At 49.6% G+C, this 24575-nt stretch overlaps 1 protein-coding gene across 2 annotated transcripts in view; it reads left to right on the top strand.

Annotated features, from left to right (window-relative positions):
• Positions 1–24575, top strand: part of Mapkapk3 (MAPK activated protein kinase 3) — a 33800-nt gene that overhangs the window by 6884 nt on the left and 2341 nt on the right. For both annotated transcript variants that reach the window (NM_001012127.1, XM_008766531.4), the window contains exons 3-9: positions 18232–18371; positions 19463–19527; positions 20008–20087; positions 21767–21890; positions 23015–23090; positions 23435–23559; positions 24454–24539. In NM_001012127.1, coding sequence (NP_001012127.1) covers positions 18232–18371; positions 19463–19527; positions 20008–20087; positions 21767–21890; positions 23015–23090; positions 23435–23559; positions 24454–24539 — 696 coding nt within the window. The remainder of the gene's footprint in view (positions 1–18231; positions 18372–19462; positions 19528–20007; positions 20088–21766; positions 21891–23014; positions 23091–23434; positions 23560–24453; positions 24540–24575) is intronic.

Here is a 24575-nt window from a genome sequence, read left to right as displayed (position 1 = left end):
AGCTGCCTGCCTGACTTAGGTTTTCTGGGAAGTAAACTCAAGTCCTCTGGAAGAGCAATAAGTGCTCTAACCACTGGACTATCTCTCCAGCCCCTGGTTCTGTGGATTCTGTAACTCCTGTGAATAGCTGACAGTTTTGTAGAGAAGTCTATCTGGCAGGTCCTGTCTCCAATGTACAACTATGTATTGTTTTAATGAGTCCTTATCATTTTCCTTTTATGAACGAGGACATTTAGGCTCAGAGAGACCACAGACTTGCCCCAAGTACAGATCTAATAGATAGCAAGACTTGAGCAAAGCCCAAGAAATTTGATGCCAGTCTTGGCACAACTTGCAAGTCCTTGAGGACGGGAAAGTCTCCGAGACCTGACTCTAGAAGGATGCAGGCTTTGCCCTCTATAATTGTATTGGGAATCTTTGCAGTCCCAGTTTAGCCCTGTGTGATAATGCTGGTGTTTGCCTCTATCTCTCCAGTTCACTGACTGGGTGGATGTTTCTATCTGTGAATTCTCAGATGTGATTGGATGAGGTCAGTATACCAAGGTTATAACGAACCTGGGGCTCCTTGGACTGTATCCATCTTGTCTCAGGCCTCATGAAGCTGAGGCCAGTGTATCATAGACACAAAGTCTGACTGTTGAGTGGGCAAGAACTCTCTGCACTGGGGTACAGAGGTGTGGTGGTTTGAATATTCTTGGCCCAGGGAATGGCACTATTAGGAAGTGTGGCCTTGTTGGAAGAAGTGTGTCACTGTGGGGGTGAGCTTTGAGACCCTTCTAGCTGCCTGGAAGCCAGTAGGATGCTGCCATGCTTCCGGCCATGATGATAATGGACAGAACCTCTGAACCTATAAAGCAGCCACAATTAAATGGTGTCCTTTATAAGACTTGCCTCGGTCATGGTGTCTCTTCCACAGCAATGGAAACCCTAACTAAGGCAAGGGGTGGGGTGGGGCTTTCTGGAAGGTGTTACCCTCTTTAATTCAGACCCCTGGTCTGAGAAAGAAATACAGTGACAGAGAATGGTCTGGCGTGTGTGACAGTATGTCTGGTTTAGGTCCTTAGCACTTGCTGTGGGGTACCACTTCCTCACTCTTAGATCAGATTCTGGCAGGATGTGGCTGGTTTCAGTGACCAATGTCACAGGCTTGTGAAACAGTGGAGGGACTGAAGGGTGTTGGGGGGGTGGGGTAACTGGTGAAGCATCATTGCTAAGAGTGCAGAAGAGATGTCTGGGTCAAATGGGCTATTGTTCAGGGTCTGGTCTCCATGGCAACAGGTGTCTCTTTAGCTTCAGATTTGGGGTAGTAGTTTTCCTCTTTGCATTATCACGGGAACTGGATAACCCTGGTTCTCTTGTTCTTCACCCTCCCGTGTCCCCAACCTTGTGGCTGTCAGCGGATGTCCAAGTCTGCCAGCCGGCCATTGCGCAAGAGGTGAGAATGGTAGTAGTTATCTCTGTGGTCGAACCTGGGTTTGTGTGTATGTCAGAGAGCAGGATTTACCCTTGGCTGTATTCATCTTTGCATTGATAAGGAGACGGCTAGCACACACTCTCAGAGGGTAGGGGCTCTGGCACAGTTTTTTTTTTTTTTGGTGGTACGTTATTGGCCCATATATGGACTCTACTGAGTTCCCTCTGCATCCGGAGGAACCAGCCCTCACAGGGTGGAGAGAATGGTATGCAGGAAGCTGGGGTTGCCCAGCTCTCCCCTCCCCTTGGCCTTTTGGAACTCAGTGGATTAGATTGCAGGGTTTCAATTGTGATAGGAACCCTGCTGTGTGAGAACCACAGAGGCTTTCCCCTGAGCTGGAATACAGGGCTCTGGAATCCAGGACACCCTGAAAGCCTTCTCAGCACAGGACAGACAGAAGTGCTGAGAGCATGGCTTTCCCTTTTAGTGCAGGTTTGGGGCTAACTTGCCACTTTGTTAAGATCAGGCCTTAGTCTTTGCCACTTCTCTGCAGGTGCCGTTTCTTCACTTCTTTGTCCCTTCCATTTTTCCTTTCTCACCTATTCCTCCCTCTGTGGTTCATCCTTCCTTTCTTAGGCCTTGCCACTGCTTATTTCTGGCATTTCCGGCCTGGACAGGCTCCCTCTGCTGCAGACCACAGGCTAAGGGCAGGCTGAGGACAGGGCAGGACAGGTGCTATGGATTCATTCTAGTCAGCCTACTGCTCCCCCATTCTCAGGGGAGGGTGGGGGTGAGACAAGAGCAAAGAGCATCTGGCCGTACCCATGCCACTCCCAAGGTCCCCTCCTGCTGTCAGCTCTGACCAGGTGCTGGCAGAATAGTGGAGTCAGGCGCACTTGGGCTGTAACTTGAGGCGTCCCTGTGGAGAGTGGGAAGCCAACTTTAGCTGCGGCCTCTCCTTATTGGACCTCTTTATGGCCCAACGGTCTAAGATTATTGCTTGGACAACAGTGTGGCTAGGCGCATTATTACTCCTGAGGTTACCTGGCCAAAGTCAGGGAAGGAAAGGACTGGGGTCTTACCAGAACCTCAAAGCTAGCAGAGGATCCTAGGAGAGACTGGGTGGACTTAGAATGTGAGTTACAGCCTGATTCTGTTTCTGCAGGGTGGGACAGAATGTGAGCTGTCCCTACACTATCTGGCATGATCCCCAAGACTTTTTAGACCATATTTAATTACTCCAGTAATCTCAGAGGCTATTTCCAGACTCTTCAGTGGCCTGATCAGTCACACCCATTGCTCCCTTCCCAAGGGGATCAACCTCTACAGAGGACCGAGAACTTGTCTTACAGGTTTCCCCAGCATGAACATGACTCTTCTTGAGATGTGTCTCCTTGGTCTCTGGTAGGCAGTTAACCAGGTGAGCTGGCTGAGAGCGCCACTTGCAGTCAGCAGAGCGTGAGAATGGTCACCATTCCCTCCGTCATGGCTGCAGCCACAGAAGTTCAGAAAGGCAGAGTAACTCACCCACGTTCACAGAGCAGGGTTGTGTCCAAGCTGGGCCGGAGCCCAGGCGTGGCAGGTGGCCAATTCCTGACTCTCCGCCATCCCTCCCTGTGTGCCACAATCGACCCATCTGTAAAATGAGGGGCTGGGTGCTTTGGTTGGCAAAAGGTCTTCCTTCTGACTGGGGTGCTTCGGGTGGGCAGGGATCATGAACAGTGCCAGGGAAGTGGGCAGGAGGGAGTCCTGCTCTCTGTTGGGGTTACCCTTACAAGCAGTTGAGCTGCAGGGTGGAGGCTGGCCAGAGGATGCTCCAGAGAGGCTGTCCCTATCCACTCAGTGAACACTGCTGCCATAGAAAGTGTCAGATACATGATGCTACCAGCAGGGTCTGTAGACAGTTAAGAGACAGGAAGCTCTGGGGTTATGACTCAGATTTGGGGGACTCCTCTCCTTTCTCTTCCAGGGCTCAGTTAAATATTTGAGTCAGGCTGACCCAGTGCCAGGGAACATTCCCCCAGAAGGCTCAAGAGAGCAGAAATGATTCACTGTAGCCCATTCCCTTCACAAGGGTGTCCCTTGGCAGTGCCAATCCACTGTCCTGGTCCCCAAGAGGGTAGGGTCTCTCGCAGTCTCCTGCTCATGGCCATGACTCCATGTATGGCTCTTGGAGATAAGAAAATTCTTCCAGAAGGGTACTGGGGACTTAAGCATACTCTGGATGGACAAAAACAGGACGATAGAGGGCCTGGGAATTGGGGAGGGGGTCATGGTTTGCAGGAAGCTGGCAGCCTGGACACATCACTGGTGCTTCTGGAGGAATCTGAATGGAGAGATCGCTGCCTACACTCATGCAAACCTGTATGGGGAGCTGCAGAGACATGGACAAAGCCAAGGGAAGAGGGAAAGATGCTAAGCTGAGCAGTTACAGACTTCAGGAACTGCAGGGCTGGAGGATAGGCTCAGAAGGTCGCTTGCTATGCCTGTGAAGGGACCTGGGCCATCTTCTCTGTCATCACTTCATTTTAAAAAGTTTTTTATTTTATTTATGTGCATGGATGTTTGGTCTGCCTGTATGTCTGTGTATCACACGCATGCTTGGTGCCCCAGTAGCCCTGGGAGTGGAGTTACAGACAGTTGCAAGATGCCTGATATGGTGAATTGAACCCAGGTCCTCTGGAAAAGCAACCAGTGCTTGAAACCCCTGAGCTGTCTCTCCAGCCTCTCCAGCCTCTCCAGCCCCACGTCTTCCTTCATGTCCGTGACATCCAGAGTACGAGAGACTATCCACCATTCTTCTGGGAGTTACAGATGTACTGGGTCCCTTTGCTTTAGAACTGGCTAGAAGTTGAGTACCTCAGCACATGTCATCTGTGCGTGGCCTCACTTGCCCAGGTCACCCATGCTTAGATGGAGTAGCCACTGTCCCCTCTAACCCTGTGCCAGCTACGTGGTCATGGCTATAACACAACTGACCACTTGAGGCACCTATTTTTGGCCAGGTTTAGATCTGCTTGTGAAGACAGACCACCAGAAAAGGGACATTATTTCTGAGATCAAAACAAAACACTGTACTTACTAAAGTCTCTGCTCTTATGATGAAAACATCCTCTCTTTTATACTGTTGTAGAATAAATAGTACTGGGGTAATGTCTGACAAATGTAGTAGTATATTTTTTGTATAGTTTAAACACACACATACACACACACATACACACATACGCACACACACATTTTTTTTTTTCTTCTTTTTTTTGAAACAGAGTTTCTCTGGGTACCCTTAACTGTCCTGGAATTCTCTCTGTAGACCAGGCTGGCCTTGAACCCACAGAGATCTGCCTGCCTCTGTCTCCCAGTGCTGGGATTAAAGGTGTATGCCACCACCGCCCAGTTTAAAAATATAATTTGGGGGGGGGGCTGGAGAGATGGCTCGGTGGTTAAGAGCACTGACGGTTCTTCCAGAGGTCCTGAGTTCAAATCCCAGCAACCACATGGTGGCTCACAACCATCTGTAATGGGATCTGATGCCCTCTTCTGGTGTGTCTGAGGGCAGTGACACCATATACATATATACACACACACACACACATATATATAATTTTTATTGAATAGAATTTCATCTCTTTCCCTTCTTTCTTTCTATGTATGAACAAATATATAAATACTACTTGCTGAGCTCCCCCCCACTTTCTTTGTTGTTGTTGTTGTTTTTGAGACAGAGTTCTCTGTATTTAGTTCTGGCTGTCCTGGAACTCACTCTGTAGACCAGCCTGGCCTTGAACTTGGAGATCCGCCTGTCTCTGCCTTCCAAGTACTAGGATTAAAGGCATGTGCCACCACCGCCTGGCCCTGAGTCCATTTTTTTTTTTTTCAGAGCTGAGGACCAAACCCAGGGCCTTGCACTTGCTAGGCAAGTGCTCTACCACTGAGCTAAATCCCCAACCCCCCTGAGTCCATTTTTATTGTTTGTGTACATACGGTTTTAGGGCTGACCACTTTGCATTGTAGTTCTTTGTCTAAGGGTGGGACCTTGTGAAATTTCTCCCTGCTGATCAGTATTTGTGTTTATTTTTTATGTTTAATTTAATTTTATGTGTATGAGTGCATGTATGTCTACACATGACTTGTGTGCCTGCTGTGCACTGAGGCCCAGACAAGAGCTTTATTACCTGGGACTGCATACAGACAGTTGTGACCTACCGTGTAGGTATTGGGAGTCAGACTCTCTGTCTTTTGGAAGATCAGCCAGAGCTCTTGACTGCTAAGCCATCTCTCCAGCTCCAGTAGAGAGAGAAACACACACACACACACACACACACACACACACACACACACACACACACACACAGAGAGAGAGAGAGAGAGAGAGAGAGAGAGAGAGAGAGAGAGAGAGAGAATTTTTCCTCTGTGAAGGTAGTGGTAGACATTGGACAGCTGTATGAGTGTGAACTTGTAGGACTTCCAGTCTTGCTTGCCCCTTGGAAGATCCGAGACTGTTTTCTGACCAATTGGATTTCTCCCGGGGTACTCCTAGCTTTCTTTAAGTTCTGGGAAACAGGGAGGAGGGTGTAATTTTTATCTCAAGGCAAGGCCTAGAGGAAGCCAGGTGTCATCAAACAAACTTGGAAAGCCATTTCCATCCCTGATACAGTAGTCCCCCAGAGCACCAATATGTGCTTATCCCTGTGCTCATGTGAACTCTGTGTGTCTTGAGACCACCTGGAGAATGAGTTGGCCACACTTTTCAGAGGTATGGAATGGCCTACCGGTGGTAAGTATGGGGATGAATTAGCCTTCAGTGTTCAGGTATGTCACTCCTGAAACTCTGTAGTCACAGCTGCTCTTGCCCTGCATGACCTGAGGCACTGGAACCCCAATTCACCCCAACTAGCACTCACATGCCCGCTCTTGCCTACAAGACGTCTTGTTCTCTTTTTCTGGCAACATTTCTCCCCTTTCTCAGACCCACCAGACCTGGCCCTTTTGTCTTTATTTCTCGGTTGTCTGGGACTGGCAGGAAGCAGACGAACTGAGACCGTCAAAATTTAATAAATCAGAGGAGTCTGTTCTGAGACTTGCTGACATCCAAAAGTGCCTTGGCGCTGTCGTCAGCTGTGCGTCTTAGGGAGGTTAGAGTTTGGCACTGCAGCTGTTCCTTTCCTCTCAGAACTCGGAGGAATCATGGTCAGAGAGGTCCCCACCTGCCAGGAATCCTGGCCTTGATCTGGAAGGGGAGCTGTCATTTGGAAGCCCTCTGTGCTTCTGGGTTCCCTTGCAGTGGCGAGTCTTCCCCATCTTGCCTGCTCTGCAAGAGTACCGCTCCTAAAAGAAGGTAGAAGAGAGGGGGCCAAGGCCGGTTTCCCAGAGCAAATCTCCTCATCAAACACAGCAGTGACTCAGGCACAGACACCCCCCACCCCCAAACCTTGAGGATAGAGTGTTTGTGACAGCATTGCTTGCCAAGTTTTTGGACTGGCACCAAGGTAGGGCCAGGAAATATTTGTGGGATCTGGGAATGGACCGGCCTTGGTAGGGAAGAGAGCAGAATCTGGGATCCCAGGGACTTCTCAGACTTGGAGATGGCCTTATACAAATCACGTGACCCAGGGAAGCCACAGAACCTCTGAGCCAGTCTCCTCAGTGGAGCATGGTGGGTAACAGTGCAGCTGACAAAGGGTAAGAGCTAATGCGTAAAACGTATCTAGGACAGGGCATGGGATCCGCAAACATCTGCCGCTGTCGACATATCTACCAAGCTTGGTTCCCCCCACTCTGCCCTCAGTATGTATTTATGTGTGTATATGTGTGTACTTAGAAGCCAACAGTTCTGGGTTCAAGTGTCGTCTCGCCAGCTGGCTGTGTGACTTTGGGTAAGTCACTTAACCTCACAGAGAGAGAGCCCCCTTCCCCTGCTCTGTCTTCTCCAGAGACGGTGAGGGAAGTGTGAGATGTATCAGCACAAGTGTGGGGCTGTGCACCAGGGGAGAACAGTTGCTTTGTAAGGGGGTGCTCATGCTGACCCCAAACTGTCCTCCTCTAGGCATCCAGCTTGGGCCTGGACATTTGGGGGTCACTGGTATCATATGGGCTGACCTCCCTGGAACTTTGCATCTGAGGAGGAGAAGGTAAATGACCAGGGTGAGACAGAAGACAAGCTGTGGTCAGAACTTAATGAAGCGCGGCCTGATCTGGAGCCAGGCCAACTAATCCATAGCTGCAAAATTGGTTCCATTAGCTCTCGTAATGAGCTACAAAAGCTGGGAGAATGAGTGTGAGAGAGTAATGGCACATGTCTGAGGCTCTAATTCGAAACTGTGGCTAAGAAGGTAGATTTGACATCACCACCAGCTCTTTAAATAGCAGGGGTACTCTTGAGGATACGGCCGCAGGGAGTGTGGGGAGGGGGAAGAGGGGAGTTGTGACGACTTCTGTTTTGTAAGGTCCACGCTTAAAGAAACTCTTGTCAAGCCAGTGAGATGGCTCAGCAGGTAAAACGCTTGCCACCAAGCCCAGTGGTCTCAGTTTGATCCCCAGGACCCACTTGATGGAAGGAGAGAATAGACTCTAGCAAGGACCCACCCTATGTTACTACTATGGCAGTGCACAATCCACCAGCTTACACACGCACACAAAATAATAGTAAACAAATACTTAAAAATATTTAAAAGAAAGAGGCTCTTGTCTGTGTACCCTGAACTGACCTGGATGATGTTTGCACCCAGCTTTGAGGCTGAGACTGTGGCTTGAGCTGTCAGTAGGCAAAAACAGGAAGCAGGGCACACTGGCAGGTGAAGGCCAAGGGCAAGTGTCTTTTTTTTTTTTTTTTTTTTTGGTTCTTTTTTTTTTTTCGGAGCTGGGGACCGAACCCAGGGCCTTGCGCTTCCTAGGTAAGCGCTCTACCACTGAGCTAAATCCCCAGCCCCTGGCAAGTGTCTTAATAACCCTTCCAGAATGCCAGGCAGGGTGGTCCCATAGGTAGGCTGGAGTCAGGTGTGGTGGCATAGACCTGCAGTGTCAGAACTCGGGAGGTGAAGATCCTGAGTTTGAGGCCAGCATGGGCTTCATAGGCTTCATCTTATAAATCAAGCCAAAAGGTTGAAAAATGAATCCCAGTATTCCAATGGCGTCTTTTATAAAAACAATAAAGTAGTCCCTATAGGGGTTCCCAGTCCCCAGTCACTGTAGAATTAGGAGCCAGGGGCCCTGGGAGATGGCTGAGCTGGAAACCTGTCAACAAGGAAGCCTAGGAGGGCTTGTTAAGGCAACACACACATTGGATTTCATTACGGTGTTTTCAAATGTACTTGGTCTTTGTTGCTTCTCCTTCTCCCTCCTTCCCTGTGCTCTTCTCTTCCCCCTCCACCTCCAGGAACTCCCTTTTGGTTTCCATGTCACGTGTGTTCACATGTATTACCCTCAGAGACCTTTCCTGTCCCTTCCTGGTATTAGCAAGACACCAAGACCCTTGCCCATGGTCCCCTTTCTAATTTTTGTGCTATGCTTATCTGTAGCCTCCTCTGGGAGTCAAAAGCTTTTATTCTCCAGAACACTGTTTTGCACCAGTGCTTGACCCTGGGCATACACAGCCCTGGTTCATCAGCAGCTGAGAAGTGTTTCAGCTTCCTGTCTGCCCTGGCCCGAGGCAGGATGAACCTCTTCTGTGGGCAAGGAAGTGTTGGAGGGAATATACCAGTCCTTGGCACTCCCCTCTGTCCTCCTGCCTAGAACACAGCTGGAATCCAAGAAAGTAAAGGGTCTGGCTGGCTGGCTTGGGTGCCAGGCAGGTACAATGTGTTAAGTCGTCTTTATAGGGGAATCCATATTACATATGTCCATTTGTATCTTCCTATACCTTTTTCAAAATTACCATAGAAAGGTGTTGCTAGACTGTTTGACTGTTGACTTTCATGGGAGGGTTGATACCAAATCCCTCTTGGAGTTTGGTCTCTTATAAAACCAGGAGCGCGTACCTGGTTTGTTTCTTTGCCAAAACTTCCAGGAAGCTCAGAAACCTGTCTTTGTTTGTACAAACAAACTTAAATGGGTTTCCAGTAATTTTGTCTTTTCATTCTAGAGACAATTGGAGGGTTTCTTTCTCCCCTTGGCTTCGCTCCGGCTTTGGAATTATATAATGCTGAAATCTTGTGGTCAGTGCCCAAGGTATAGGGAGATAATGGAGTTTGGAGTGCTTTGTGGATAACTGGGAAAAAAAAAGACTCCAGGCTTGTGTCTGTGGAGTTGTGTGTTAGCAAGACACCTAGAGCTTCATCTTGAAAGATTAAAAGTCAGCCCACTTCCCCTGGAACAAGCAGGCGTTCCACCCTAAGCCAGAAAACTATTATGCCTGGGTGAACTGGCTGGGGCACGTGGAGGTGGTGGATTTGTTAGTAGGGATGTCCAAGGAAGCTGTCCGTCCAGACCGATAGTCTTGATGCCTTCTGTGTGTGTGTGTGTGTGTGTGTGTGTGTGTGTGTGTGTGTGTGTGTGTGTGTATGTGTGTGTGTGTGTGTGTGTGTGTGTGAGAGAGAGAGAGAGAGAGAGAGAGAGAGAGAGAGAGAGAGAGAGAGAGTGTTGGTGGGATCACTTTGATTTGAGAAAAGCCCAGATCTAGAGTAAGCTGAATCCAGGGACACAGGCTGGGAGGGTGGGTCTCCAGATAAGCGGCCCTCCTTGGGCTACAGGCGACTGGGAAAGAACGTTTAGAGCTGGTTTCCAAGGCTGTTTTTGTTGCTGATGTCTCAGCTTTGTGCAATGATAACTCTGGGAAGATAGAACATATTTCCAGGCCATGGATAATGCAGGCTAACAACTCTCCTGCAATGGAGGACGTCAGTGGGAAAAGTGGGAAGTTTCCAGGCTCCATCTTGGGCAAGGCTATCATAGGTGGAGTTGTGGCCATCATTCTTATTTTGAAAACCTCCTGGTGGCCAGTTCTCTGCTAGTCACTTTGGAGAAATTGACTTTCTGTACACCTTGCATATTGACATGCGTGTGCACACCTCCATTTGCACGCACACATATTTACCTCCACGTGCTTGTACGCCTACTCACACATCTACGTAAGAGTTTAGTCTCCAGAGTCTTAGAGCTGTGACTTTCCAACCCCTTTCTCTCACCTCCCCCTTAGATGCTCTTTCAAAACTCAGTTCTCCTCTCCCAGCCTCCACACTGAGGCCCCAGGGCAATGACTTCATCTTCCTCAGTCTTGTCTCCTTAATCTGAAAATTGAGGCTAATGGTTCCCACCCCGATTGCCTCACAGGGTGGCACCAAGCATTCCCATGAGATAAAGGACAACAGAGTGCTTTCTAAATTGCAAACAAACAGATGCTGCTGTTGTGTTCTGAGCCCTGGAACTCAAGAATCAATCCACCCTCAATTTAGGCCTTCTTTGGGTGGGAAAGGGCAGAATTCTGAGGTTCTATGGGGAGGGAGAGGAGCTAGCTTTTCTGAGGCCCAGTTCCACCTGGGGATGCCAGAAGGGCACCAGCAAGTCCCTAGCTTGCTAGGGTCTGGCCATTTGGCTGCCAGTTCTGAGGGCAGGAGAGAGAATTTGGCAAAGGTCGGTGAGGGAGAAGGCAAGGTGGAAACCGTTGCCTCAGAGGCATAGACCAGAGAAGTGTCATTTATCCAAGAGCATGCTGCTTCAAATTCAGTACTTTGCTGAGCTTCAGTGGGATCCAGACTTCAACAACAGACAGGAGCCTCGATTCCTCAGAAGGAAGCCCTATAGTGTATGTGTACATGTGCATAGAGGTCCCACTTGTGTAGCTGTTTACATCTGTTGGGTGCTAGCTGCCGTGGTGGAGCTGCTCAAGTGTGTCACTGCTGTCACCCAGCTTTGATGGACCACCAGGGAGCCCAGGAGACATAGGACTGATGTGAAGCAAGGGTTCCAGCCTATTGGTTTGCCATAAGCTTTTACCCTAATCATTTTGTTCATCCCACAGCTGTGACTGGGCACACTGTTGCCCATTCTGAATAGACCTGAGTGGGCTCAGGTGTGTGGCTAGGCGGTCCCTCCTTGGGCGGTACTGTAGTAGTGGCTACAACAGGTACTTTGCAAGTAGGCCCTGTTCTCTTTGTTACTAAGGCTTACAGTCTTACAGTTTTACATTTGGGGAAACAGAGGCCCAGAGAGATAAGGACATGCTAGGGATAGAGTTTGGGCCTCCCGTCCCTGGGCCTGTGCTCATCCTCATGCTTAGGGACACCTTTTTTTTTTTTTTTAAATTCTGATATAGAGTTTCTTTGTGTAGCCCTGGATATCCCGGAACTCACTCTGTAGACCAGGTTGGCCTCGAACTCAGAGATCTACCTGCCTCTGCCTCCCAAGTGCTGGGACCAAAGATGTGTGCCACCACCACCTGGCTTGGGGACACCTTTTAAGAAGACTCATGTAGAATCATAAATCTGCGTGAATGACGTCTACTTGCTGTAGGGACATGAGTAAGTTCTCCTGGGTCCCTGGAAGAGGAAGTAAACTCTAGTTTGCCAGGGAGAATGGAGGGGAAAGTACAGAAAGTTTGGCCATGATGTCATTCCTGATCTTTTCGGAACCTGCCTCTTGTTCTTATCTTGTTCTCATAATGCATTGTGAGAGTTTCCTTCTTTCTGGGCTCCTTTATGGATGTATTCACCTAATTTGCAAGTAATATCAGAGACAGGGTGGGGCTCTGTGGCAGGCCCTGTGCCCCAGGACTGGCAACCCAAGGTGATCAAGCAGACAGACTCTGTTCTATGGCTCACATTGTAAAGTCCAACCAACTCTGTTTTTTTTGTTTGTTTGTTTGTTGTTGTTGTTTTTTTTTTTTTTTTTGAGACATTCCATTTTGTGAGAAGGGGCTAAATTCTACTTCTAGGAAGGAAACCATAAAGTCCACTTGAGCAAACATCCTATGGCAACCCACTGTAAGCAGCAGCCAGTCAGGCTACAACAGCAGAGTCAAGGTGTATAGAGATAGCCTAAGACATTCTGTTTGTCAGGTGGTTTTGCCCCCGTGTTTAGGTCTTGCAAATTACACCAGAAATGCAGTTTTAAAAATATTAGCTTGGGGGGCTGGGGATCTAGCTCAGTGGTAGAGCGCTTACCTAGGAAGCGCAAGGCCCTGGGTTCGGTCCCCAGCTCCAAAAAAAAGAACCAAAAAAAAATATATTAACTTGGGGGTTGGGGATTTAGCTCAGTGGTAGAGCGCTTGCCTAGCAAGCGCAAGGCCCTGGGTTCGGTCCCCAGCTCCGAAAAAAAGAAAAAAAATATTAACTTGATGGCCCATATGGAAATTCCCCAATCTTGCTGTAACCACAATAAATAACCTGCACCCTAGACTTAAGGCTCTCACTTCTGACCCACTGTGACGGTGACAGTGTGAGTTCTTGCTCACGAGCTCATTAATAAAGACCTCTTTGTGTTTGCATCAGAATTGGCTCCACAGGGATATTGGGGTCCCTGTGATTTGGGCATAACATCTTGGTGTGTTCATAGGGAACCCCAAGATCCCCAGGATTGCTAACTGAAGGGTCGGATGACCGTCTGATAAGAAGTTGTCTCATTGTTGATCTTTGTGTCAGTGACTTGTCTGTCAGATTTGTGTCTGTGTGCCTTGGCTATCTGGTTTTTCTTGATTTTTCATGGTGGGAGACTACTAAAGAGGACATGGAACCCCATTACGGCAAACGTGCTGGAGGGTTGTAGCCATGGATGCTTAGAAGATGGTCCAGAGCATGGCATAGGGGACAGAATACCCCTGGTGTTAATTTCTGGGAAGGACAGAGCAAACATGGATCCCTGCTCCATGACTCGCGGCCATCCATGGTCCTGTCTTCATTTTCTCCTCTGTACAAGTGGAGGGATCTGCTGGCTAGCCTTTACAACCCCCTTCCTGCTTTTGAGTGTAGCACTTTACTATTCTGTGACTGAGATGGATGTCTAAGGGAAGTCACGGTCCACAGACACAATTTGTCAGTGAAGATTAGAAAGGGAAGATGGAGATCTTTTTTTTAGAAAAAAATCATTTATTTATTATATAAGTACACGGTAACTGTCTTCAGACACACCAGAAGAGGGCATCAGATCTCATTACAGATGGTTGTGAGCCACCATGTGATTGCTGGGATTTGAACTCAGGATCTCTGGAAGAGCAGTCAGTGCTTTTAACCACTGAGCCATCTCTCCAGCCCCCTCCTTCGTAAATATGAATGGCTTGCTTGTAACGTGGGGTGGTCCCCTGAAGGTGCCTTCTAACTGGATATCATCCAGGAAGTCCACAGAAAGGTCTTTGCACATTGGACAGGTCATCCTGACCTACATTGTTATTCGAGAGGACTTAGTTACAAACTCCTTACTTGGGTTAAATCCTTCTGACCAACAGGACCTAGACCCACTGTATTGGCTGTGACAGAACGTTCTCTGTGACAGTGGCCAGGGCAGAACCAGCCTGCAGCTAGACCCTCAGCCCCTCCCTACCTGTTTTATAGGGTGGAACAGACGAAGACCTCATTTTTCCCCTCTCCTTCCCAGCCAGGTCAGGACACTACCATAAAAGGAGCTGGAGAACCATCATGTGATCAGAGCCTACTTATTTCCTTTCTTAGTGCTTCAGTTTCTTATCTAAAAAAACAATGATAATTATGTCCTCTTTGCCTAATATTTGTATCATGTTCAGAACAAAGCCAGGCACACTGGAAACACGGTATCTGTGTACATTTGTTTAAGGAGTGATCAAAAGGACAAGCTAATTGTAGGCTGTGAGCATTTCGGCAGAGGAGGTAGAAAGGACTCTGACGTGGGAGCTTTCTGGGGAGCTGGGAATGTTTTCCATCTTGATGGGGGTGTGGCTCCCCGGATGTGTGGGATTGTCTAAACTCATTGAACCAGACCTGTGAGACCTGTACATTTTAGTGACTGTAAATTATACTCAATAAATAAACAAACAGAAACTATATAGGCAGAAAGAGAAATAAAGGGAGAAAGAAGACTGTTGGAGATCTTTCTTGGAAAGATGATCGGGAGGGCTCATGAAAGGAGGTGACTTTAAGGAGACTCTTAGAGAAGGGGGAAGAGCTGGGGAGAAGGAAGGAGGAGGAAGAGGGAGGAGCTGGGAAAAGGAGGGAGGAGGAGGAAGAGGAGGAGGATGAGGGAGGAGGCGGAGACTCTAGCTATGGGGAAAGGCGATGAGGAAACTTAGGTTTATGAGATTTGGAGGCTGACAACATAGCTCCAGTTGGTAGAGCTCTTGACCCCTAAGGCTTCCTAAGCCAGGTGTGGTGGCGCATGCCCAACTCTCAAGAGGCAGAGGCAGGAGGGTCAGGAGTTCAAGGTCATTCTTGGCAATAGAGTAAGTTCAAAACTACCCTGGGCTCTATGAGACCTTATTTCAAAAAACAGAAATAACAAACAAACAAACAGATTTGTGGGGCTAGAGAGGTGTCTCAGTGAGCAGGAAAACACTTCCTGGTTAAGCTTGGGCACCTGAGTTGGGAATCCCTAGCACTGGTAACAGAAGGTGGGTGTAGTAGGATTTGTCTCCAAACCCAGCACTGGGCAGGGCTCAGACGGCAGATCCTAGGACTCACTGGCCAGCCAATATGGCTGAAATAGAGAACAGCAGGATCTGAATAGAGACCCTGTCTCCAAGTAGATAGATAGATAGATAGATAGATAGATAGATAGATAGATAGATAGACAGACAGAAAGGATGATAGAGCTGGAAAGATGGCAGCTCCAGGGGGTCTGATACCTTCTAACTCCCTTGGATACCAGGCCACATTTGGTGCACATACATGTGTGCAAACACTCGTATGCATAAAATAATTTTTTTAAAAAAACAATGGAGAGGAATAGAAGAAAATACCCATTGTTGACCTCTGGGCTTCACAAGTTCACGAACAGACAAGTGTACTCACACATACACATCCATTTACATACAAGACATGCATATAGATTTGAGGTTATGCTGAGGGACAAGTCAAGGTGACAAAAGCAACAGTCTAGGAGATTTCTTGACAGCTGGGCCCGAGTGGGCCTAGGTTCAGGGCTCTGACCCCTTCGGCCTCACCTGCAGAGAGAACAAAGGAAACATTCTTTGATTTACTGGGAATAGCACTGTCCCATGCCTGTGCCCATTCTCAGGGCCTGGGTACTAAAGGACTAGTTAGTCTACTTGGGAAGTAGGGTAGGGCAGGTGCACAGCTTTGTCCCAGAGCTGCCCCACCCCCACCTCTGCTCCTCTGTGTGAGGCCCAACTGTGAGCTTCTGTGGCTCCGCTGTACCACCCTCTTCCCTCCCTCATTTCTCTCTTCCTCCAGCCTCTGCCATCCCACCCTCCTTTGTTTCCTTAGGAGCCCAGTGTTTGCTTTGAGAACAAGCCAGGGAACCCCAGTTTGCCTGCTATAATCTGGCTGGTAAAATGGAGGGAGGGGCTGTTTAGAAATAGCAAGTGCAGCCTTCCGGCCTGGATAAATGATTTAGGGCCCAGGGATAGCAGATCTGGGCTCTGGGGTAGGGAGGGTGGGGCACTGTTTACCTAGAGGGTCTGTGGAAAAGAGATCTCTGTCCACAGATGGAGATGAGAAAGGGCCTCGGACCCTACTGGATGCATTTCAGTGGTGAGCTTGGGGTTTCTGAGAAGAAGGAGGGAGGACTTATGTGGGAATGAATGTCAGAGGGAGGCAGAGGGAGGAGGTGTCTAGAGCCAGTCTGGGAGGCCTGAGCAGAGACACATCAGCTTGGGGAGGAGGGATCTAGGGAGCAAGAGGTAGGGGACAGGGAAGATAGATCATATCCCCACCCCGCCCCAGGATACAGAGGGGAGGGTGGCTGCTGCAGTGGTTTCTGGGTCTGAGATAAAGGCCATTAGCTCTGACGGCAGGAAGCTGGTGCTCCAGTGTGACCCCAAAGGTGTTCTGAGAGGCCAAGCTCCATGGTATTCAGACCTTGGCCCACAGCAGTCTCGGGCATCCCTACCCTAGCCAGAGTAGCAGAGTAGGGATATCAGAGCTGCGGAGGGGCGTAGAAAGCCCTGCCTCCCAGTATTTCTGTGCAGGGACTGCCTGTGTTCCCAGGCTGAAGCAGAGAGGAACACCTCCAGAGTTGGGGGAGCAGCCAAAGAGCAGAGGATTCCAGAAACTACTACATTCCTCTCCCTTCCCTGGGGCACTCTTTATCTGAAGACCTTGGTCCCATAGCTATCTTAATTGGGCCCTGTGTAAAGTGGCCTGGCTCCCCCCAATACCCCCTTGTAACTAAGGCCGGATGTCCTGGGTTCCTACAGGTGCTGAGCAGGGCAGAGACGATTGGATCGCTGGTGCATAGCCTTCCTCAAATAAGAAATAAAATATAGCTGGTCCTCGAATGGGCCAGCCTGCTGGGGATGGCTTGTCACTATTGTCCCCATTTTGGGCCCTCTCCCCTCCTGTGCTGACTTCTTTCACGACTCCTTCAGGCTCCCTCGCTGCAGGCCTTTGCTCATTTCCCTCACTCTTGCTCATTCCCGATGACAGCCTTAGGGAAGGCAACCATAGCCCAAGGCTGTTAACCTGAGTGAGATTCCTGACACCCACCTACCTCGTGCCCGCTTTACCTGAGATGAATCTCGTGGGGTGACTCTGTTGTTGCTACATTTTACTGAGTGGTGGGCTGTGGCTTGGAGCTGTGCATACTTAGCTAAGGTCACAGTGAGTCACCGAAGGAATCCAATCCCAAACCTACATCAAACTCCACCAGGCTGTTATTTCCCTCAATTAAGGTCCTCCCTGCCCTGACTTTAAAGCTCTGTGTTATAACCTGGGGTCTGTAGGCCTGGGATGAGGGTGAGATCATCTTGAGGTGGATCCATCTCTCTAGCATCCCTTTCCACAGAGGTCTCAGGGACGCTGCAGAGTTACGGGAAAAGTCCTGACCAGACAACTGATTTTATTTATTTGTGTGTGTGTGTGTGTGTGTGTGTGTGTGTGTGTGTGTGTGTGTGTGTAGAACAACTTGCAGGGTTTGGTTCTCTCCTTCTACCTTGTAGATCCAGGGATCAAATTTAGGTCACCAGGCTTGGCAACAGGAACCTTTACCCACTGAGCCACCCCACCAGCTCCAAGCAACTCCTTTTAGAAGTGCTTTTCTCGGGAGTGACAGTTTTATTTCTGCACCCACTCCTGGAGAATGTGATGTCTTAATTGCCTTTGCTCCTGCAGGAGTACAGCTTTGTCTGAGTGGAGACCCAGGGCCAGGTCTCAGAGAGTAGACGAATGGACACAGGGCCCCCCCCCCCTTCGGACAGCCTCTGTATGGGTTCCAACAACTTCTCTGTGTTCTAAGCTTTTCCCTTCACCTTTCTCTAACACTCCCACTTTCTCACAGAGAGATGATACGAGAAACAGGGAGTTGCCAAGGGCCTGGCATAAGCAGATCCCAATCAGCCTGGATAACTGGGTAACCCTGTCATCAAGGGTAAAAACGAGGCTCAAAAGATATGTGGTCCCTGGCCCAGCGCCCCGTGACTCATGTGATTCACCACAAACCTTGCTCAATCTCCACTTCATTTCTTTCCCCTGAAAAGAGAAATAGGGACTTTTCTGACCTCTGATCTCTAGCCTGTCACCTACCTCCCAGGGCCATCTAGACTTACCGGCCAAGCTGCTTGTGCCCAGGGCTGACCCCCTCAAGTCTAGAGGTTCACTGGACTGCAAGGCAGGAAAAACTGGATTTGAATGGGGTTCATTCTGCTCCTCACAGATAAACAAATGCCTGCTACTCGGGCAGGTCAGGGTCTCTTTGAGCAAAGGGAGGGAATTGAGTCTGATGCTCTTGGTGCCTGCCTCCCACAGCTCCTGTATGACAGCCCCAAGGCCCGGCAGGAGGTGGACCACCACTGGCAGGCCTCAGGCGGCCCCCACATTGTGCGCATCCTGGACGTGTACGAGAACATGCATCACGGCAAGCGCTGCCTCCTCATCGTCATGGAATGGTAGGCAGGCCCCCTGCCTTCGAACCCCTTTGCTGTCCTTTTGCCCTGGGGTTACCGCTATCCAAGGAGTTCCTCCTTCAGGTAGTGGCGCTAAGTATCACTCCAGCTTGGCTCTGTGGAACTGGCCGCTAGGGCGTTTCCACAAGGGTAGGAAAAATACTACGACAGCTCTCTCTTTCCTTCCTGGACAGGGCTTCCACTCTGCAAGGAGTTGTCAGAAGAAGCTGCCAAGTCCTGAATGTGTGGGCAGGGAGCTTTGGGGAAGAGTGGGATACACACAGCCCTTTGGCTTTCTCCTTTCTGTCGGATGCTGTCAATGAGTCCTGGGACCGCCATGACCTTTCTCTACTTTGGGTTTCTGCTGCCAGCTCTGGGGCTCAACCTTAGCCTTCCTCAGACCCTATGCCTCCTGTCTGGGTTCTTTTCATCTACCTTTCAAGTCTATCCTCCCTCTGTAGGTTAGCTAGCTGTTCACATTGGGGGTTCAGTCCTGGCTCTGCCACCCACCCGTTAGGACTGTGGACACCTGTTAATCCCTTTGCATCTCTGTAACCCCCATGTTAAATGTGGAGGAAGATCCGCAAGGAGGCACATTCACCCCGAGCTTGACTCTGCTCCAAGCTCTCCCTGTATATCACACAGTCAATCTTCATGACGAGTTGGAGGTTGGCGTTATTATTCTTCTTTAACAAAAGGTAGCCGAGGAAAGGAAGCAGACCGGGGTTGTGTAGCCATGTACATGAAGGGTGGATGGAACCCAGGGAGCTGCCCACACTGAGCACTCAGAGAGCAGTGGACTATGAAGATGACAACCGACGTCTCATTATGCATCTGGGGGATACCGTTGGATAGGGTTGGGGGTGTTCAAGGTCTCACAGCCAGGTAGAGCTAGCACTACAGGGAACCTAGGAGTTTCTGGGCAAGGATCCAGGCTCACTATCTTTTCTTAGTTCTGAAAGTTCAGATCAACCCACCCGAGCTGACAGCCATCTGCCAGGTTCTCCATGGTGCACAGACCCAGGCCTCTGATCCAGGGTGGAGTGAGTGAGTTGGGGTATACTCATGTCTCCCCCTTTCTGCTTGTCTTGCAGCATGGAGGGTGGTGAGCTGTTCAGCAGGATTCAGGAGCGCGGTGATCAGGCTTTCACTGAGAGAGGTTTGTGTGGACCCTGGGACCAGTGGGGAGTTAGGGTGGGAAGGCTACACTGGGGTTGCTAAGACATACTAGCCAAGGCCTGCCCCTCGCTGAGCCTCAAGATTCACTTAAGAGCTAAAAGGAGGGAGACAGAATGTCTCATTCCCTCAACGGTTTTTTTTTTTTTTTTTTTGAATCTGTGACATTGAAGATGGACTATCTATGGTCTTGAGACGAGGAACTCAAAGGCTCTCAGTGCTGACCCACTGTGGAATAGCACTGATATAAAGCAGTCTAGGCCTGAGGAAAGAACCCTCAGGACATCCTTGGAAGAAATCGGAATGTCTGGATGGGTATCTAGGACGGAAGACCTGGGTTGTAGGACTGCCATCTAGTGTTGACCTGCTAGGCCATGCTCAAGAGAGATTATAGGTGGGTCCCCCTCAGGTCCCATGACTTAGAACTGACATTGTGTCCCCACTCCTCTCTCTGTGTCTGCAGAGGCCGCAGAGATAATGCGGGACATTGGCACTGCCATCCAGTTCTTGCACAGCCAGAACATTGCCCACCGAGATGTCAAGGTGAGTTGCCCAAACTCAGCCTTGGGGACAAGGAAGGAGTTACTTAGTTGCAGCCTTTGCTGCCCCCCCCCCCAGCACTCACTGAATTGAGGCTAATTTCCTTGCCTCAGCTTCTCAGCTCAGACTGCTCTTCTCTCCTCCCATGGCACAACATACTCATTCTGCTCTCGCCAGATGGACGTCCTTGTTTTCTTCAAACACTGGGCACTCCCAATAGTAATGACAGTAACTGCCTATTTCCAGCCAGTGGGCCCCGACAAGCATCTCTTAATCCTCACCTGGCTTTGTGGGATAGGGGCCACTTACCCATTTCATAGACAAGCAAACTAAGGCTCTCAGAGAAATTAATTGTCTTGCCTTAGGCTGTGAAGTTGCTGCTTTGGGTTTCCTTCATTTGTTCACTTGATCAATGAGAGGATTTATGACCATCTATCTACGTGCCAGGCCTTAGAGAGGGACTGCCTTGTAGCATCAGGTCTTCTGGGAAGTTAGAGATATAATTTAAACACATTTGGCCACCAAACAACAGCATTTAAATAGAACAAAGCCATTCAATGGCTATTTGAGGAAGGAATGAACCCAGGTGGTCCCGGGGCTGGGCCTCCTTGCCTTCTTGGTGCATGAATCTGAAAGACAGGAAGCAAACTGCTCCAAAATTTCTTTCCTGAGAAAACTGAGGTCTCCTAGGCAGCCCTATGAACATATAACTACATGCATGCACACAGAAGCATTTGTGTGCACGCCACTGTTAGCACAGAATCTGTTTGTTCCTCCTCGCCTTTATGCACAAGGTTTATTTCCTCCTAAGCCCAGCCCTAGGAAAGCTGAGAGACTAGCTGTCATGTCTCTCTGGTTAGCCCATGCAGTTACCCTTAGATTCAGGCTACACCCTCAGCCAAAGCAGACCCACCTTCTAAATCCTTGCTTTATTTTAGCCCCCGAGTTCTCTTCTTCCTATGGGAAGAAAAGCCTTCTTCTAGCAGAGTATGCCAAACTGCTCCTCTGTTTATTCCAATCCAAGGTCAGATTGTCTCAAACAGAGCCTACCAAACAGCTCCCACTGCATCCAAACGGGAGCACCATTCTTCCACCCAAGTTTTGCTTGGGCACCATCCTTTCTGCTCTTTGGCATGGACCTAGAGCCTACCTGTTCACTAAAAGCCAGCTTTCGGAGCTGCCTCTTCCCTGGAACCCTACTGCCTGTCCCCATCTGCCAGCCCCATCTGTGCTTTGCAGCAAGGAAGATTCCTTCTGTGTAGCTCCTGGGGTCTGAGTTGGGGGCACGTGCTTCCTTGAGCAACCTCAGGTGGGCCTGGCCTGCTGCCTTTGTGGGTTTCCTTCTGGGCTTGGTGACACTGGCTCACGAGTTGTCTGCTCTCTACCCCAGCGTTGCCTTTCTGGCATTTCATGGTATTCACACCAACTCAGGAACAGAAGTTTCTGCCTAGGGTCTTTCTATGGTACCTGGTCACTTACGGTCTGGGCTGAGCACCTACTTCGCTTTTCTCTCTGCAACTGAAGGTGTCAGTTCCGTGTTGTTAGTGACTAAAGCCCAGAGCTTTACATAAAACAGAGCTGGCTCATCATGTACTGGGATGGAGGCAGGGAATCTGGAAGAGGGGGCTCCACCACTCCCAGTACCTTCCTTCTTACTAATGCTTCCTTTCTCCTGGATGCAGCCTGAAAACCTACTCTATACATCCAAGGAGAAGGATGCTGTACTTAAACTCACTGATTTTGGCTTTGCCAAGGAAACCACCCAAAATGCCCTCCAGACACCCTGTTACACTCCCTATTATGTGGGTGAGTCTTATGCCTGTGGCTTGTACACCCCCCCCCCCCCCCCGTCGCTGTGTACTGCTGTAGTATGGGGTAGCCAGTGGGCTGTGGAAACCAAAGAGTTAAAGCCTTGGTGAGGAGGGAGGAGGGAGCGCTCTTGTCTGCATGGAGGCGGGTGACGTGGGGGGGGGGGGCCCGGAGGCTGCAAAAATATTCTTCCAAACTTCAGCTTCTGCTTTTGAAAATAGATCCAGGAAAATTCTGGCTGTGGCCTGTGAGCTGAATGACGTCACAGCAGCTCTAAATATATACGTGATAAAAGGCCGCCATCAGCTCGGGGGACAGAGCCCAACCTTGGTTGTTTTTTCTCCGGTTTTCATCTTCATATTCAGAAAGTGGGCAGGCTGTTTCTCCTACATTAGAGGGATACAGGGTACTAGTAAACTGCCTTGTGGGAAAGGGTCCCTTGAGCCAGGAATTAGGTGGGGGTAAAGGGTATCCACACACTTATACCCTGGCAGCCTCCAATACAGCCTAAGGCCCCTGTAACAAGTGCCCCTTCCTTGAGAGCTGGTCAATGACAGAAGCTCTTTTCTCTTTTGGGAGGGCCGCTAAGGGGTGCAAAGAAAGCTCCAGAAACGGCCCCTGTTTATCTGAGTGTACTCTGCAGTACATGATAAGTCTGGCCTGCTGACCTCACTGCACTGATGGGAAGACTGAGGCCGATGGGTGGGTATCCAAGCTGCCTGGGAACACAGAATCCTGGGATCTAGGCTGTGCGTTCAGGGAGATGAGAGACACAACACAACACAGCTGGCAGACTGAGCTCCTCTTGTCAATGTCGAGGCCTCTCCAAACTTGGGGCTGGCCTTCTCCCTTCCTCTCTCTTACCAAGTTGAGACTGGCAGAGGGGCCGAAGCAACTGGGGTGGGGGGAGTGTCTGAATGCAGTTTTTTTCCCCTGGTAGCTGTCTCTCCTCCCCCTACTTCACACACATGCTGCCTTTCCAGTAGGTGCCAGACACCAGTCTGCTCTGCCCTACCTCCCAGTCTGGGTACCTGTTCCTCACCTTACCCAGGCTTAAGACTCCTTCCTAGTCCCCAAGACCCTTGGGGCTGAAAGATCTTCTATGCCCTCTGCTCTGGTAGCTCCTGAGGTCCTGGGTCCAGAGAAGTATGACAAGTCGTGCGATATGTGGTCCCTGGGGGTCATCATGTACATCCTGTGAGTACCACTCCCCACCCCCCACCCCTGCCTCAACCCTCTGCCTCTACCTTTCTATAAGCTATTTCAGCTTCTCACTCCCTGGGTCCCTAGGGAGGGATTTTTTTTTTATGTGTCATCCCTTGGCCAGGTTGTCTTTTGTTTCTCGTGTTGTGAGAAACAGTCCTTGAAACTGCCTGCAGGCTTCCTCATGTCAAGGCTGTTGGCAGTGTGCAGGAGTCCACAGGGCTCGTATTATCGCTGTGGTGTCTGGCTGCCTGTCTCCCTAGGGAAAGGGAGAGAATGGGTCTGTCTGACCCTTGTGTGCCCAACCCTTGTACCAAATGACCTCTTCTCTTTCTCAGTTTGTGTGGATTCCCACCCTTCTACTCCAACACGGGCCAGGCCATCTCTCCAGGAATGAAGAGAAGGATTCGCTTGGGCCAGTATGGCTTCCCTAAACCTGAATGGGCAGACGTCTCTGAGGATGGTGAGTAAACTTCTCTACCCAACCTGGCCCTTTCAACCTTCATTTTGGCAGATATCCTGTTTTTGTTGTTGTGTTTTATGAAATGGTGGCGTGAGGGGGTGCCTTGGCAGACCCTACCAAGGCAACTCCCTGAACAATCAAGTCACGTGACAGACCTCATGCAAAAGAGAGTTTCTTTGGGACCTGGAGAAGGATAGAGGCAGAGGACAGGGGACAGAGAAGGACAAAAAGAGAGAGGAGAGAGAGGAAGGAAGAAAGAGGGGAAGAGGCCAGCTGGGACACGTGGGGAAGGGGCAGGGGTGAGAGGAAAGAGGGAAAGAGAGAAGCCAGGCAGATTGAGGCTCATACCTGGCAGGTAGCTGTTGCTAGGTAAATGTTGGATGGAGCCTAGAGGAAATGCTGATACCTTTGGCTGTCAAACTGACTTGTGTTCAAATTCTAGCTTGGTGAACCTAGACAAGTCATCTGAACCTTTCAAGGACTCAGTTTCTATATCTGTCAAGTGGGCTCAATATTTGTCTCCCCAGCCAGGAGACAGCTCCAAAGAGTTCTAGTGCAGCCAAGGGTACACAAAGAAACCATGCCTTGAAAAACATGAAAAACAAACAAACAAACAAAACAACAACAACAATATTGACTTCCCAGGACCCCTTCCATATTTTCCCTCCCAAGTAACACATATGATTCTGCCTTCTATTATCTATTGTTGCTTAACAAATTGTCCTGAGCACTTAGTGACCTTGAACGAGAAACAGTTGTTAGCTCTCCATTTCTGATCATGAAGAATGTAGGTGCATGTATAGCCTTGTCTGACAGAGCTTGTGACTCACGTTAAGGAGGAGGAGGGGGGTGAGGGACTGCGACTCACTGCTCTCTCTTTTCTGGGTCCCCTAGCCAAGCAGCTAATCCGTCTGCTCCTGAAGACAGATCCCACCGAGAGGCTGACCATCATGCAGTTTATGAACCATCCTTGGATCAATGTGAGCATGATCTTGACCTGGAGTAGGGCTGGCAGG

This window comes from Rattus norvegicus, chromosome 8, assembly GCF_036323735.1.
Source record: "Rattus norvegicus strain BN/NHsdMcwi chromosome 8, GRCr8, whole genome shotgun sequence".
In the NCBI taxonomy this organism is placed as follows: Eukaryota; Metazoa; Chordata; class Mammalia; order Rodentia; family Muridae; genus Rattus; species Rattus norvegicus.
The sequence above is the reverse complement of the archived record's forward strand: the minus strand, read 5'-3'. Positions and strand labels throughout refer to the sequence as shown.